Here is a 17,892-nt window from a genome sequence, read left to right as displayed (position 1 = left end):
GTGGCGTTAGGGGTAAACCGGCTTCCTTGGTGGCAAAGGATTTATGTCTATCTAGGTTCACGCTCAGAAAGCACTTATTACATTTGACAGGCACTGTAGTGTTGATGTACGTTAGCAGTATTTCCCTGCATAAAGGTGTCTACCTTCGTTTCGGAGTTTCGGGATGTCAAGGGACTCTTCATATTATGACAAAGCTGATAATTGAGCACGTTTTAATATTATGATAATGATTCTCATGTCAGCATTTCTATATGCTAATTCAGAAATCATCACTCTATTCCCGAGATACGTGATAAATGACCAATTGTTTAATGATATTTACCATAATCTCCTTCAATTTGTATTTGTTTGAGATTTTGTGTTTGAGAAGATACAAATCATGCTATGGTTTTTCATAAATATTTATGAATTTCCATGTTTTCATTGAATTTTGAGTTTAATACGCTTTCCATGTGTGTAATTATTACAAGTTGTGGTACTATAGGGAAAAGATAGAGACGAAAAGTTGTCCACAATCGTTTTGTTAGTGTTTGAAAAATGTTCAGGTAAAGATAAAAGCTAAAGTCATTTGGGTTTATCACATTATAGACAAGTATTTTTGAAAATCATCGCAATAACTCTTCGTGTCGTGCTCTTGCTCTTAAACTGTCCGTTACACAAGTTTTGATCACATTCGTAGAAGAATGCTACACTTCACAACCATACTAAAACAGATCTCACCAAAGGACTCGTACGAGCAGTACAAAGACTCGTCGCAGAATCAGGAACACTTTGTCACTTGCTTAACAATACCTACTTTCTTACTTTTTCGGCGCTTACTTAATGGACTAAATATTTAAAATTTATTGTTAGACTTGCTTCAAACGTTGAGTCCAGTTACATGTCATACGTAGTATGTTCAGTTGTGTTTCTTTAAAATCAAGTTACTACATCTATAACAAAATTCTATTTATAAGCCACACCATGCTTCCGGTGCTCCAATTTGGTTAACATTCAGCATTCATTTCCTTTGCGCTGTTTCTATAGGCTCTTAGAGGAACGTTCTTACGCACCAAAAATATGTGACTGTGACTCACGCTTCTTTGGTTTGTCAACGCCGCTGTCAGCCAAGTGTAAGAGCGACAAACGTAAAACGGAGAAGCAATCAACCGATCAATCGGAATTCCAAGCTCTTGGGACGAAAACGGCAAGCATGGCTTGTTTGCCCTGTCAGCCGTCGTCGATCATCCGGCGAGCAATTAGGTATGCACCGGCGCATGTCGCTACCACCGCAGGACGGCACCGTAAGGTCTCTTAAATGTCGGCCGGATTCTAATCTGCTTTGTTCCAGCGCCAACGGCATTTCGTATGCAAAATACGGCCGAATTTGGGCGATGACTTCATGTAACGGTAGTGCACGCATGTTTTTCGCGTTTCTTTCACTCGAAAGTTACTCATTGGCCTACGATGCACATAAGATGGTACTGGCAGTCAGTGAGGACCGTAGGTCTGATCAAACGTTGATGCTTGCTGGCGTCTAATAATAGATAGGACTTGCCGTTTGTACTTTAAATGGAATTGTAGCGAATGTTCTACTGCAGACAACAAAACGAAAGGAAGTACTATCACAAACGCTGTGCGTGAGTGTCGATCGACAAAATTGATCGTGAACAATTTTTGTATTTCGCTCAATTTAATTTAATTTGGTGTAATCGTTAAGAAACAATATTATTTCTTTTCTCTTTCAAAGTATTTTCTTCAAAAGATTTGTTTCCAATATATTTGTTAATTGGCTGGGGTATATTATCGCAAATATATTTATTTAAAAAAAAAATCGATCGTAATCGCAACCAACTTGTTATTTAGTTAAAGTTTTTTACTTCTGTTAAATGAATTGTGACATTTTTGATAATAATACTATTCTGTGAAAAGCTAGACCGTTACTTTGTTTTATTAGATTTACTTTTTTTTATTTACTAGTTTATTAGATTTATTAGATTTACTAGTTGTTTGCAGACGTTGAACGTTTTAAAATCTTCTCTACCTGGTAGTTTGGAAAATCGATAGCATCGACATAGCCAGACATGGGACAATAGCGCACCTTACTATAAAAGCTGCTAAAAGCGCGATGATTGATCGCAATTGTGACGGAAATAGCGATAAGGAAAATGGCACCAAATGTGATTTGGAAGTGCTGATAGTTGTGCCGCCGAACGTGTCTAATGAGCTTTGGCACTCAGGCGGAAGCAACGGCCAATGGTGAAAGCGGACGTAGTGATTAATGAAACTATTTTTAACCAGACATTATTATGGATTGGACAATTTAACGAAATTAATTGATCGAAAGAGATTATGTGGTTGTCGTTTACAATTTGTAGCTTTTACGGGCGTTGCTAAACTGTGAACAATTTGTGTGAGTTGCAAAGGGTTTCCATAATTTTGGGTTGTTCCCTTTTGTTTCCTAAATTTTGTGCATTCCTCTCAAGAATTATTAGACGGTTAAAAATCTTACAACAAACGCCTTATTTGGTGTTTGTGCAACCCATAGTTTATCCGGCAGCTTATATACAACTATATATAGTCTGATTCGTTTCCTAATTAACCATTCTAGAATAAAAGTCTCCTCCAGCCAATAGTGGTCGACAACTAGTCTGGGGCTTGATTATTGCGTTAGTTGAAGCACGAGTATAAAATATTCACATAATTAAGCAATAAACCGTCATAACGTAGCGATCGATAGATCGATCGTGGTAAGTGCTGTTACATGTACGCTGTATAATGGTCCAAATCATTTGGTGTGCAACATAATCTGTGATTTATGTAAACGCCAGGTTAATGCTACCGTATTATTTCTAGCTCAATCTCATTGTGGCTGTGCTTGTGCTTAAAATCAATAATTGGGGTTTTTTTTTTTAAATTCTTTCCTTTACAGATTAACGCCGACATCAGTACAATGCCGCGATAGAGTGTATGCTTTCCACAGCTTCTGGTATCAACTACAACAACAAATTAATTGTTTGTGGGTAAGTTTATTTATACAATATCTATTTATGGATGTAATTAATTGATGCTGTTATTTGAACCCATATTGAAGGTTTACAAGGTTGTTTAAAAAACTATGTTTATGTTTAATCAATTTGATAGTGCAACATTGTTTTGGCGTTGACATGTCTGTTTGTTTTTATCTAGAGGCCCTAGAATAATTGTTTTAGGGTAAACGTACCTACAGTGGTGGTAGTACCAATAGTAGTGGTATTGCACTAAAATGCGTCACATACGATAAATTAACAGTAGTTAATTTATTTATGATAGTGTGAAATGTTCTTTAACCTTTTACAAAGGATTTAAAAGTTAAATGGGGCCATTCCGTTTCATAGTGACCGAAAAATTCATAATTTTGTGAATGGTATCAACATTTTTCGAAAATCCTTAGGATAACATAACGATACTCATATTTTTGTTAACGTTCTAAATGACCATATAACAACGCAATTATTATTTTTTAACATAATTGTTATCAAATGATATTGTTTTATTCAAATTCATTACCTTTTGACCATATTTAGGTATATTTAAGTGTTTTTTACGATATTGCCATTATGGGTACACCAAACAGGTATGTTCCTATAGTGGTCCTAGTTTTAAAATCAATAAAAACAGGTAATTTTAGATTTTTTTCGATGACATTTTTGACATGTCGTACTGTTTTCACTAAAATAAGCAACAGAAATGAGTTTTCTGCAAGTAATTTACCAAACAGAGGCCAACATTCGCTTATCTGACTGAGTGAAAAATCGAGCAATCAAGCAAACTCTTCTGGTTGTGGGTTGACGACAGGTGTTATTCAGTACTTTAGTCACCAAATTCATACATTTTTTACGATCAAACTACGAAAGAAATCAATCTAATGGCATTAATCCTTGTTATTCACACAAACACAGCTTCCAAACTAAGTTAAATTGATGTTACACACTGTTTTGAGGCATCTTTGTTTATCACCACTATTGGAACACAATATGACGACTATAGGAACCATTATAGGTACAACGAGTTGGTCACAAAAATATGTATTTTTTCGTAAATTTGATGTGTTTCATGGTAAACATGGCTGTGATTGCAAAGATAATACATATTCCATTTGTTATGTGTTAAAATATTCAAAAATTTTCCTTCCTGACACTTTAAATCCATTAAAACACATCTGTACCACTATAAATTGCACCACTGTTGGTACATTTACCCTAGTGTCGTTATTAATGTTTGTTCACATTGGTCAATCGCTTTTGGTTGTCGCTGTAGGTGATTATTAAAGACAGATATTCAGTTCAGTATTCAGTATTATTTTCAATTTGTAAAAGTGTGATACAAAATACAAAATTTCAAAACGAATCTCTATTCACACATTCTTTAAAATTTGTTATTCTACTATTTTAACTAGTAAGAATTGTTAGTAAGAATTGTTGGTCGGACTTCAAGAGCAATCTTAAGATAAAAAATATGCCCTTCATGGGTTCAAATCTCGTTTAGACTGAGTCTTTCATACTTCTAGCATATCTTGCTATGGGCATACCAATCAGTCACAGCGATTTCTCCTTAGGAGAACGGCGCGCGCATGAAAATACAGTTAATGTATGTACAGAAGTAGACTGCTAAGTAAATATGTAAATGTTGCTTTATTGCACACAATGTGTCATCAGAATGCATATAAATGGAAGAGGAATGTCCAAGACTCGTCAAATGTGCCGTGAATGGCAGACGAACGTCCGTGATTCAAAATGCCAAACCACTACAATCCTCCCTCGTGAAACATCGCCAGCCAAAAACGCTCTGCATGAGCCATCATCGTGGATCGTGGATTTTATGAATGGTTTTATAGTGTGGGTGAAAGCTAAAACGGTTAAAACCACCCCTCAAACCTTTCAGTGTATGAGTGCGACTGCAGTTCAATGTTCTCCCACACTGTCCGTATGATTTTCCAATCGGTTCCGAGGAGGGAGGCTTCGTTTAATCAGCGAAATTCTACGGTGCAAACTTTTCTAACAGTGCGCACGAAAAAGGACGAATTATGCAAATGTTGGTCCAACTGTTCGTGGGCGTTCTAGCACTTCCATGTATTGGTTTTATTTTCTCACATTGGAGCATTTTCACTCTCGCTCCGAGTCGCACCCGCGGAGGTCTCGTGTTTACACTTTGTCCCTACCTAGTTCAATCGCCTGGTGGGACGGGCAAACGGTTAGTGTCACTATTACGAGTTTCAAACACTTGCGTCGCCTTGGTGCAGCCACCCTTCCCAGGGAAGAGCATGCTGTTTATAGCACCGTCCGCCCAGGTATTCCTACCCTGTAAACATTCTACCACCAACTAGCGCTGTTTGTTATGGTAACTGGTGTTTGGTTGTTTTCCTGTACTCGATTGCATCGTTCCGTTTCGAGTACGATGAGGGGCTGTAGTACGCGGTTATTGAAGGCAATGATCGGATGACGAAGGTAGTTAAGGAATCGGGGAAAGGAGGGAGGGACCCCATAGTGTACTGAACGATATGCATCCTTATCTAGAGCGCACCCGCTCGGATGGCCTTTGATGGCAGGCCCAACGTCAGCAACGAGTGGAGTTGCTTGAAGCGTTCACAAGTAAAGCGCCAAGAAAATGCACCAGTGTCTTTTCGGGACCCGTGTTCCGGGAACGGTTGGTCGATGAAAAATTAGGTTAGCCAGTCAGACCACGATACTGGTCGGTGGGAGAAGCACCATCGTTTCGTGGTCAATTTCGCGGTGAACAGTGTTGTTTGGAAAGCCATAAATTAGTACGAGTAAGAATGCCATCATCGGATGGACCTATTTTTTGGCTTTGGGTCTGTTTTTGCCTCTGTGTTTGTGTGTGTGCGTGTGTGTTTATTGGAGCCTTTTTGCTTGCGCAAATTAGTGGTTACGGTAGCAAGGATTTCTATTATTGCCTAAATAAGGTCAGCTGCGCTCTGCAAACTATATTGGGCAAATATCTACAATGAGTATCGAATACGGTGGCAATACCTAACAAAAAATCGTTCGATAAGTAAGGATGGAAAAAGTGAGACCCGTATCGGTGTGTTCTATCGTAAAGTAACACCAAATGAAACTACTTAGTTGATTTTAGTCAACAATCGCCGTACTCGCTGAGAGGTAAAAAGTGCTCGCGTGCGAAATTAGTGTTTGGTGCGTAGTTGTACGAATGTTGGATTATCCATACCCTAGTGCAGTGTGAATAAAAGAGAGAGCGAGAAATCCGCCTGTTTGTCGCTACAATCGACCTTGCCCATTACATTTTGCTGAACCTTGGGCTCGCGACAGTGTCCAGTCGGTATAGGTTGTCAACTTCCAGACGCAGACGCCGGACTCCAGGTCTTGGGACGAAATGTTGTGTCGCGGGCAGCACCAAATATGGCAAAGCCGTCGCCGTTATGCTGTCGTCGAGGACGGTGCAACATTGCCACCGTAGAAACTCCCACCCCGACTACACACGGCGGGCTTGGATCCGTGGGCTGTCTGCCGCAACACAAAAAACACACACCAAAACCTGTAGATACCAGCCAACGAAGAGTCTGTTTTTTTTGTTTTGCTCGCCGCGTGTTCGAAGTGCACCGTCGACGACGTGGGGTCAGGTTCCCGCCGATTCGACCAAGGGAACATGAACAACTTCCAGCGCCTCAGCTTGTACAAGTATGTGTGCCCACACGGTGGGTATAAGTTAGTAGCTCTTCTCTTTGCTCTCATCGACATGCATTTATCATCATCGTGCATCCAAAGGCTTGTCATACGCTTACTACACCCTTAGCGTCCACGTGCTTTTGAGGGAGTTGCTATGTGTAAAGCTCGTCATTCGACCCCCATGTTTATCTTTTCTTCGTTTCATTCTCCATCCCGCGAATTGAGGACGGCCTTGCCCGATTTGGAAGAAAGCCGCTAGTGCGCAAGCTTCCAACGCTAAATACTTACCCTTATAAAGCCCTGTACCTGTGTCCGTTGCACACCAGATGGTCAAAGTGGGTTTTGATATGAGCTGTTCTGTAGTTGGGTATATCGTTTAGGCACGGCAAGAGCGGCAAGGCAAGAGCAATCCTCCACACACTACAACTCTATTTTAGTAGCCCAACATTACAGTTTATTTAACCATTTCTTCTTCCCAATTGACTGTACAAATCATATTTGACATTGAACTGTTTTACATATTGAATATAATTATTGTTTTCAACAGAGCTAAAACATGTTTTTATCCGAATGAATATTAGTGAATTTTTAACAAAAAAACCCTTGTAAAATGCTATTTATTTATTTTGTTTATTTATATTTGGAGGGTCCAATATTTTTTTCTTTAAATGGCAATTTGGTGTAGTCAATAATGAACAATTTAACTTAAAAAAAAATAATTTCGCACATGTTTCTATCCAAATATGTTGTATTCTATTTGTGCTGTATTATGTTGTATTCAATATCTCGACAAAATAGTCAATTATATGCCCGAACAAAACAACAACTCGCTGAACATGTCAAAATAATTCTCGAAACCCCTGTTATGTTTGCTGCACACATGTCATTTAATGAAAACACTACTACTTTACTGCATAAACCAATTCTTCTTCTTGTTCTGTTGGCTCAACAACCGTTGTCGGTCAAGGTCTGCCTGTACCACTTGTGGGGTTGGCTTTCAGTGACTTATGGGTTACTTTCTCCCCCATAGCAGGATAGTCAGTCCTACGTACTGCGGCACGATCTATTTGGGACTTGAACCCGTGACGGACCTGTTGTTAAGCCATACGAGTTGACGACTACCACGATACCGACTTAAACCAGTTCAATAACATTTCTAAAAATCATGTAGCTTTATCGCTCTTAGTGGATTAATATATATCTCTACAATGAGTTTGTTTACTTCTTTTCAATTTTCTATGTAGGGGTCAGAGGTGGGTCAACATCATCATCATCATTTGTTCATCATCTTATTCTTAGTTAAAAATCACTATACATCTGAACCTCTCATAACGAGTACTCCTTATAATGAGTTTTTCGCATAACGATCCTATCTAAATGCTCAACAAAAACCTCTCTTAACGAGTAAAATTTCGCATCACGATCGGTTAACATTGAGCATTTCTTTTATTAAGATTATCATTCAGGCACATGAGTTCCGACACTAAGAATCGTTATAATCGTTAATATAAAACTGGCAACAGGAGAAATGCCGAATAATTGTGCACAAGTTTGTGGTATATTGACGAGTGTTTTTTTGTTGCATTTCGATACTAAGATTTGATCATCGCATGATCTACCAATTTCTAGTGTTATGAAGACATTTGTCAGTTTTTGAGCCTCATATAAATCCTTTCAACCAGCATATTTTCTGGTCCTGGAACCATTTACTTCACTTTTTATACAAATTATATGGAAAAGAATCTCTCGCATAACGAGCTTTTGTGTTTACGATCACGAGTTGCGATAACGAGTTTAAGTTTACTTTTTTTCTCATTCAATATACTTTTTTATTATTTGTTACTTCTCTACATCATTCAATTATTGTAGTTATATTTAAGTTACGCTAAGATACTCAGTGAAACCTTAAACACAGACTGTGAAGGAAATAAATTAATCGAAATGAAATGAAATTGAATTAACGCGTGAGTCACTGGAACGGATTGAACTCGTTATGCGGAGTTCCACTGTATATCTATGCTCCAACAGCTCTACTACGGTCGCTTCCACAGCTTAATGTTGCTTGCCATAGAACAAACCATGTCGCTCAGTTGATCCTATTTCTACGTGCAGAACATTTAACAAAGTATAACATTTTTTTTTTAAATTTTAATACCACATTTAATCTGTGTCATTTATTATTTAAGTTTTTTATTGCTGTTTGAAAAATTATTTAAATAAAAAATTAATGATTAGTTTACTCAACAGTTTCAAGTTGTTTGGGCGCTTCAAAAATAGTATTTATTTAAACTCAATTAAAGTGTATCCTTTGCTTATCGCGAATAGCAATCATTCATAGCATGGAATGATATGTTGTGTAGCGGAATTTGGGGCAAGTGTGCCACCTTAAGCATTTCAAGTTATAACTCTCTAAAACGTGTTTTCCATTAGCCGATTTAAATCTCACAACCATTTTACATCTATTTCCTCACTTATAAATGAGTTTCGCTTGAAAAAAGTGCAAACAAAACAGTTTTTGAAGCGTTTTAAAAAGGGTCCAAAAAGACGTTGTTTTTTTGGGCTATGGGGCAAGAGTGCCACTCGTATGGGGCAAGACGGCCACCCGGTTAAAATAACCGTATTTCTTAGATAATTGGAAATTATTACGTTTGTACCACTAGTGTATGTATTCCTACATGTATTTAGTCACCAATGAACCCTTTTTGACCACCAACTGTACCACAATATGGTTTGTTACTGTTCTGTTTTTCTGGCGTGGAATCCGCTCACAATAGCGCACCATTCCGCAGCACGCTACAACAATGTTTACATTTTTGACAGCTCGCGCCTATGAAAGATGGTGGCACACTTGCCCCAAACAGAGATGGCACACTTGCCCCAAAAGTTGTAACTTTTTTGAAATTGAATTTTTCAGTGACAAAAAGAAAGTTTTTTTCAACTAACCCCACAAAAAATTTCACGTTTTCCCAGCTATACGGTGGTGTAAATATTTTCTGGTTTTATTGTTCGCATGATTTGTGAGAGCTTATTTGGTTGGATTAAAAAATTATAGTATTCTGCTCAATTTTGAAACTCAACCCAAATCAGTTCAAAACAATGGGAAATATCGATTGTTCTATATGAAATTCGGCTCAGTATACCTAGTCATTGGAAAGCAACCAACTGTATACACAATTGATCATTAAACTTAAGTTTTTAAGGAAAAATGCTTGGTGGCACTCTTGCCCCGTATGGCACACTTGCCCCAAATTCCGCTACCACAATATGACAGTAATACCATAGTTTCCTGTGCTTTCGTGACCTGAATTAACCTGTCCTTTTAGTTCACACTAATGTAGGGAGGGTAAGAATATAGTCAAAGACGGTCTCTGTCAGGACTAGCGTCGTCGTAAAGAAATTCCAAGCGGAAGGAAGCTCCCCAACGGACGGGCGGGGGTTGGTGGGCCACAAACGGAAAGGCAAGCGCTAGACCGCCTACCGCCATTTTTTTCCTTCCGTGAGACGTTTGTGTTGGAGCAACGGGTGTGTAATTGTTGCTTAGAGCGGCAGTACCTTGGAGTTGTTGTTTGGGAAGGAGAAGGCGGCCGGTGTGTTGTTTGCAACATGACAGCCGAACGTCAACCGCAGTTAATACTACGGGGTATAAAAGATCAAGTGCTGAATGGTGGCAAAAGGAGGAGAAGTTGGTAGGGTGTTTGGGGTTAAAACCGTCTAAACAACACACGATGCCGCGGTTGTCCTTTGTGTTTGCGGAGCTGAACGCACATTCCGACATTCGCGTGCCGTTCTAACAACTGAGAAGTGTGGGAATCCGCGGCAACCAGTGACTGGTAAGGGGAGGTGGGCAGATATAACGAAGGGTCTGCTGGTATCGCGGCAAGTCAGTTTGAGTTCACGGTGTAACACATCCGATATTCAAATCAGTCGAATCCGGCATACCTTGGAGTGCAGGTGCTACTTCCTTATTTGTGATTCCTGCATGTGTGGTTCCTTTAGTCGTTAGTGGAACATTTTTCGAAAAGAGAGATACAACTTACATTACAATTCCCAGTATACGATTCATTGAAGGTGTAATTTATTCCTTGATACAGTTCTATACTTGTTCTGTGCTCCGTCCTGTCGTGTAAAGAGCGTAATTGAAGTGAGATGCGGCTACGTGAACAGTTGGCACGAGAAATTTTTGATCCAAACTCTTGCCTAAGTCAGAACATTATCATCAGAGAGATGGTGTTACAGCATAAGGAAAAAATGTAATGTATATGTTGTTTGCAATATGGTTTTGGAATATCTTCTGACGTTGCAATTCGTTTAATTAAAAATTATTAATATGAAGGGTATTTTTATTCAGAATAAATCAAGTGTGTACTAGTGAGCTGTCTTAAGGTCGTTTGAGGGCTGTAAAATTAGGTCGTTTATGAATGTTTCATAAATAAAACAGTTGTACATGTTTTTTTTCTTTTAATAAAAAACATGATAAGTTTTTATTCAAAAGAACGGCTCAGCCGTATTGCTTAAAAAATAGATTATCAAGCATATTTTACAATTACACCAAGGCATATGATTATTTGTATCTGGTTCTAGACTTGTATTGCCAACTTACTGCTCAGTGTGGAAAAGTCAACGATCTTATAAAATGGATAATCATGTTGTACCATCGTTTCAAGCAGACCAACTCCCTCCCGAGTTAACTGATCGAACATAAATTATTACCCTTCCTTTTTTGCAGCAGTTTCGGTGCACGGCACGGTGTGAGTTGAATTGCTCCGTATTACCACCATGTCATGTGGTTGATTTTATATCGAAGCGAGGCTGGTGATGAAGTTTTTCATATTTCATAAGCTTCCTGTTTGGTTGGTGATGGTACACCCGCGCCGAGAAACTGAAAAAGGGTAGCTTTACTTATGGGACATTAGAAATTATGAATTGATTATGAGTGAGTTTCCGATCGGCGCGGTACGGGTGGAATGGGACTGTGCCCTCGGGGGTTTTTTTAACAGTAGAAATATTGCTAGTGATGTGATGTTTGATGTAGCCTTTTCCCTTTACCTTTTACTTGCAGGCGGAAACTAAACGGGTACTCTAGTTTGGATTTATTCGTTATGCCTATAACAGACAAGCCGCGATTAAATCACTCACAAAAGTAAGTATGAAATCGAAGCGCAGTCGAAGTTTTCGTTTCGCCAGTAGGTATGTATACTAGAATTTTGGGGATGATTATTTATGACGTCGGGCACTGCATCGAACAAATTTACGACAGGGACGACGGTTGGAAAACTGATTGACGAAAGTGGAAACTCAAGCTAGGGGACATTCCAATAAGTTTTGTGGACTTATGCTATTTTAATGATATTATTGATGCTTTTGTTTCTATTATGCGATGAACTCAATAGACCGAGTCTAACACAGCGCTGTTTTCTTCTTTCAGTGCCAAAAAAACCATACCAACTACTCCCAACCCATGGGTCATCGGCGGTCCACCGGGTGGCAAAGACGCCGTTCTGGCATTTCGTACCTACGCTCTTTCGCCGGCGGTTTCAGAGAATGGCACGGATCTGTCTCCCGGGGGCAGCCCCTCTGCCACATCATCGTCGGACGCTACGTCCAGCTCGTGCCCAACCGATCCTGTAGCTACCGGTAGCGCAACAACCGCTCGGCTGGCCGAGCTAAAGAGCGCAAGCAAATCATCCACCGCCACTGCCACCCATTCTTCACTGCCGAAAAATTTTAACGTACAGCGAAAAACGCGCGGAACGGCACCGAGCAGAAGCAGTACCACTACCGAGGACGAAGAAGACGAGGAGGATGGCGAAGATGGAGAGGAGGAAGACGATGACGATGAGGATGAGGTAGACCAGGATGAGGAAACTGCAGCACGGGATGTGGACGTGCAGGACGAGGAGATCGACGAGGAAGAAGGTGAGGGTAACGACGACGAGGAGGGTGGAGATGAAACGGATGCCGGTACAACGTCGCAAGAGGAGTCAAGTCCTGCCAAGGGCAAGCCGACTGTCGGCGAAGCGGCGCGCACAAATAAACCCAAAAAACGCCAACTGGAGTCGTCCTCCTCGTCCAGCTCGCTCAGCAATGCGTCCATGTCGAGCGTGAAGGGAGGCTCGGGAGACGAGATTGACACGGAAATGTCGACCTCCAAATCCGAACCCTCGCTGGCGATGGCTGCGCTGGATAAGAAGCTGGCCGCCCAGCGCAAGCAAAAGGAGGAAAACAAGGAGAATCAGCAAACAGCGCCGATGAAAACGGAAATGCCTGCCGCCCAGCTTAACATTTGCTACAAGTTCATCAACACCGAGACGCGACTGCTGCGAAAGATTTTGAATGCGCACGGCATGGGCGAGAGTGGCCCGGAGTGCAATGACTTCAATCTGCTGTGGACGGGAATACACCTGAAGCCGGACATATTGCGTAATTTAGCCCCGTATCAAAGAGTGAATCATTTTCCCAGGTGGGTGTGAAGCAGCATCACGCTTTCGATTATTTGCTCATAACAGGAGAGCAGGGTCGTTTTTTAATATTGTCTTTTTTCATTTTAGATCCTACGAACTGACCCGCAAAGATCGTCTGTACAAAAACATCGAGCGGATGCAGCATCTTCGGGGCTACAAACATTTCGACATTGTTCCACAGTCATTTCTACTGCCACAGGACTACAAGGAACTCATAGCAGCGCACAACAAATGCCGCGGTCCGTGGATCGTAAAACCGGTTGCATCTAGCCGAGGTCGTGGAATTTTCATTGTAAACTCGGTAAGGAAAGTGTAGGAAAACGATTCGTCAGTTGATACGATGGTTGGCTAATTGTTCTGTGTTGTTTTAACGTTCCATGCCTTTGGTTTTAACGGACAATTGCAGCCGGATCAGATATCGTCGTTCGAGCAGGTCGTGGTGGCAAAGTACATTTCCGATCCGCTTTGCATTGACGGGCACAAGTGTGACATACGCATCTACGTTGCCGTGACCTCGTTCGATCCGCTCATCATCTACATCTACGAAGAGGGTCTGGTCCGGTTGGCGACGGTCAAGTACGACAGGACGGCAGAAAACCTCTGGAATCCGTGCATGCACCTGTGCAACTACAGCATCAACAAGTACCACACCGATTACATAAAGTCGAGCAACGCGGGCGAGGAAGATGTCGGGCACAAGTGGACACTGAGTGCGCTGTTGAGGCACCTCCGCAGCCAGGGCTGCAACACCGAGCAGCTAATGCTCGCGATCGAGGATTTGATAATCAAGGCAATTTTCTCCTGTACGCAACCAATCGTGTCGGCATGCCGCATGTTTGTGCCGCACATTGGCAATTGTTTCGAGCTGTATGGGTTCGACATCCTGATCGACGATATGCTTAAACCGTGGCTGCTGGAGGTGAACCTCTCGCCGTCACTCGGGTGTGATACGCCGCTCGATACAAAGGTGAAGGCTTCGATGCTGACCGATCTGCTCACAATGGTGGGCATACCGGCCATCAGCCCGCTGCAGAAGGCGTGCTACGATAGCAAGGGCCAAAAGATACGCAACCTTACGACACCCTACCGGCGGGTAAACTCGGCCGATTTTGTGCACACCACCAGCGGACGGAAGGAAGGTGCTGGAACCGGTGGCAGCGGCCAGCAGCAGCAGGGAAAGGGAGACGGTGGTGGTAAGCTGCAGACGACGCTGAGTGCGCTGACGGCGGAGGAACTGAAGATTGTGCGCTTTGCGCGATCCCAGTACGAGCGACGGGGTGGCTTTGTAAGGATCTTCCCAACAAGCGATAGCATGAACCGGTACGGATCCTTGCTGGACCCAATCACCGGCATTCCCACTTCGGCCATCACGTCTTCGAGCAGTGGCACTTACCTGATGATCATTCCGCACAACTACAATCAAATGTTGCACTCGCAGCTGTTTCCACCTGGTAGTGAAACTGAAAATCGCATTGTCCACCGCATCCAGAAGTACGAACGTGCACTGGAAAGCTCGCTACCGATTACGATCGGCCCAAAGCACGCGGCCCCCAAATGTGTCGATGAGGCGAAGCGGCTGCGATTGCAGGTGCGCAAACTGATTGAGAACGGGCACGAAATGAGCATTCTGCAAGCGAGGCGTGCCTTCGGCTTCTACCTGGAGTACATCCTGAAGCGCCTCTCGTCCGAGCCGAAGCACAGCCACGAGGAGCTGATCATGAAGTTCTTGTATCGCGTCGGGGCGCACATGAAGACGCCCTTTTTCTTTCGCAACTTTGGAAACAAGGCACTGGGCAAAGATCGTGGCGCTATGGTAGCGAAGCAGCTGGGCGATTATCTGCATTTGTACAACAAGGAAACCGAATCGTACGTGGACGTGTTTGACATCGTCGGCATGCTGCCGATCAAGCTGTTCGACGATTTCCTGATGCAGGCCGGCGAGGCGGATCTCGAGTCCGTGCTAACGCTGCACACTAATCTCACGCAGCAGATGCCGTTCCTGTACAGTGGCTGCTCGACTAGCGTGCCACCGGCACCTCCCATCCCGGTTGGTGCGCACGGGTTTCTGAAAGCCCTGCCCAGCATGGCACCGGGCGGTGCTAACAAGGAGCTCATCCGGTTGGATCCGTTCTATCGACGCGTTGAGAGTAGGCTACCGCTCGGCGCTCGAGTAAGTGGACTGTCCGAAGTGCGCGGAGCGGGCGGTGCAGGGGAATCGAAAAGCTCGGCAAGGCTCTCGCCCATGAAAAAGAAACCTCCGATCGGGAGCATGGTGAAGTCTTCGCGCGAGCGAGAGCAACGTTCGAACTGGCTCTATTGAATTGACGCTAGCGGACGTTGCGTTGTAGACTCGTAAGGGCATTATTTATTTGTTGTATGTTGTTTTATATTTTATGTTTAGTCGAATCATGTGTGCTTTTAGTTCGTGCTAGTTGTATTGTTTTGTAAATGTTATTGTTGTAGGTTTTGTTATTTTTTTTAATATGAATATTATCATCACGCAACAAAATGTATTGCTTAGCTTAAGCGAAAGCAAAATCACGGCAGCAATACTCATTTCACTCATACGGTTTTTCTAAAGACGGCTGATAGTAATCATATTGTAGGGCAAAAGAATGTCGGTTCATACTGTTCATAAAAAACGAATACGAGGCATCGATGCCTCGGTAACTAGGCGCATCATCATCATCCGTTCAGGATACAAATTTAGTTCAAATAACGATCGAAGAAATAACGCAAGGATATGTTTTTGATTGTATGCTGGTCTCATTTAACCGGATCGTTTCATGAGCTACAACTTTGCATAAAAACAGCACAAAATATGAAAGATTTCTCATTAAAATTGAACGATCATTTCATGGCAGCCACACTGAAAACTATTGTTGGTGCATATAGGCGGCCGTAGTTAATCTGGGTGGCAGTTAACACTGGCTCGCCCCAAAAACGTCTAAAACGTCTAGTCATGTATTCCAAAAATGGTGAAATTCGTTCGAAAAAAAACAAACAAACAAACAATACAATTAACAGGCTGCGTTGTGATTGATGCCGGTTGAAGCTAGTGTAGAAAACTGCAACATTGGCAAAGCGAATACTGAACCTGTACCAAAAACTGAATTAGCGAGAGGGCAAACCGAAACGAATGAAACACAAATGCAAAACATTACCCCTCGATTGTGATATGAAATGATATAAGATACTCAGATGCTGCTGAATGGTTGGATCCACAAACGAACAGAATACAAACTAGTGCAACAAATGACATACATTTAAGCAGTTCAAACGTATTCCGTCATATATGAAACGAAATCAAGTGCTTTTTCCCTCGTCACTCGCACAGGAGTTTTAATGTGTTTTAGCCAGGTAAACTAAAAATACAAAGAAATCAATGTTTCAACAAACAAAAACAAACAAATGCAACGATTGTGAGGCCGTTAAATGAAATGCTGCTTTTTAAGCGGCTAAATGGAAAAGTAATAAGCACAAAATACAAAACATAGTAATAGTAATCTACCTTTTTGGGAGAGGAGGAGTAAAAATTATTATACCGCAAGCGTTCATTGTGTGCTCACGATGGGCGCAAGTTTAGAGCTAAAAAGCCATTGCTTAATAGTAGTAGAAGTTTAAACTGATGCCTGCTCACTGATTCGCTTGTTGTAATAAATAGCCAGCGATTTAAGTTTCGGTGTGCATTGATTTCAAATTGTTAGCTTGGCTTGAAAATAGACACTCTTTGTAACGATACGAAAGCTATACGATGCGTGTGAGCATGTTTCGAACGTTATTGGGCGATCGCCCCTTAAATATGCACAATTTTGAAACAATTGTTCTTCGGCATGCGTAATTAAATAATACAAATCACTCCGACACACACCAATAGACAACTCCAAATAGAAAACCAGTTAACCAAATGAGCACCGTGAGTGAGTGTGCTCAGCAGAATTTACAATCATTATAGAGCGCTAGTGATATAAAAAAAAATCCGGGCCTGAAGAACACGAAGAGTTTCAGGGCAGCAGCATATATACACGGCACAAACCCTGTTGCTTCGAACATACATTTTAAGCGTACATAAAACAGCACAATATTTTGCAATACTTAACGTTTGAACGAGTAAATGGTGATACATGGTGAGGACTTAATAGTGCGGCACAAACATTATGGTGGATAATGCAAATGTGAGGATATTGCAAACGCACCTAGCTCGCTGATAAGCTTTGCTATGGGTGATAAGCAACAACAGTTGGACACCGCACAGGTTTTTAACATATTCTTAAGTTTTGTAATGTGTTTTTTTGTATTAATAATATTATTTTATTGCAACATGTGGCGCTCACTTACGGACTTGTCTAAGAGTAACAGACATTCATACGATCCGGGTGCAAAGTGTATCGGATTAGAGTGCACAAAGCCGGTGCACACGATACAGTCGTCGAAGCAAATATGTGTATAAGCCGAAGCGAATGGTTTTCCTAAAAAAAAATCCTGAAACAGTAAACAGGAAGAGTTTTTTGGTAAATGAACCGATAATAGGAGAATGCTTTAAACTATCCAACACATTGAAGTTTTTTCCAATCTTTTCAATAATAAAATAAAATGCCGATAGGTTGTTTACAGAAAAAAATCCTTATATTTGCAACAGAATCCACAAAATAAACTACCAATTCAAAAATGATTTTCCAATGCATATTTAATGCTAAACCACGTATCCACGATTCCGAAATTCGGCGGGACTGGGCTGGGCATAAAAGAAAGCAATCAAATGTGCATTG

The 17,892-nt window shown here is 41.5% G+C and overlaps 2 protein-coding genes across 6 annotated transcripts in view; one reads left to right on the top strand and one right to left on the bottom strand.

The window, feature by feature from the left end:
* The window catches only part of LOC120948449 (tubulin polyglutamylase TTLL5), a 30,094-nt gene extending 12,299 nt beyond the window's left edge, over positions 1-17,795 (top strand). For 4 of the 5 annotated variants that reach the window (XM_040364777.2, XM_040364776.2, XM_040364774.2 and 1 more), the window contains exons 3-7: positions 2,912-3,002; positions 11,722-11,802; positions 12,088-13,122; positions 13,211-13,424; positions 13,530-17,795. In XM_040364777.2, coding sequence (XP_040220711.2) covers positions 2,950-3,002; positions 11,722-11,802; positions 12,088-13,122; positions 13,211-13,424; positions 13,530-15,443 — 3,297 coding nt within the window. In that variant the 5' untranslated portion in view covers positions 2,912-2,949 and the 3' untranslated portion in view covers positions 15,444-17,795. Of the gene's footprint in view, positions 1-2,911; positions 3,003-11,721; positions 11,850-12,087; positions 13,123-13,210; positions 13,425-13,529 lie in introns of those variants that run through there. The other variant, XM_040364780.2, reaches the window with a different exon arrangement.
* The window catches only part of LOC120948846 (uncharacterized), a 314,251-nt gene that overhangs the window by 204,042 nt on the left and 92,317 nt on the right, over positions 1-17,892 (bottom strand). The gene's annotated exons all lie outside the window — the stretch shown is intronic.

This window comes from Anopheles coluzzii, chromosome 2 (assembly GCF_943734685.1).
Source record: "Anopheles coluzzii chromosome 2, AcolN3, whole genome shotgun sequence".
Lineage (NCBI taxonomy): Eukaryota > Metazoa > Arthropoda > Insecta > Diptera > Culicidae > Anopheles > Anopheles coluzzii.
This window is presented reverse-complemented; position numbering and strand designations above follow the sequence as displayed.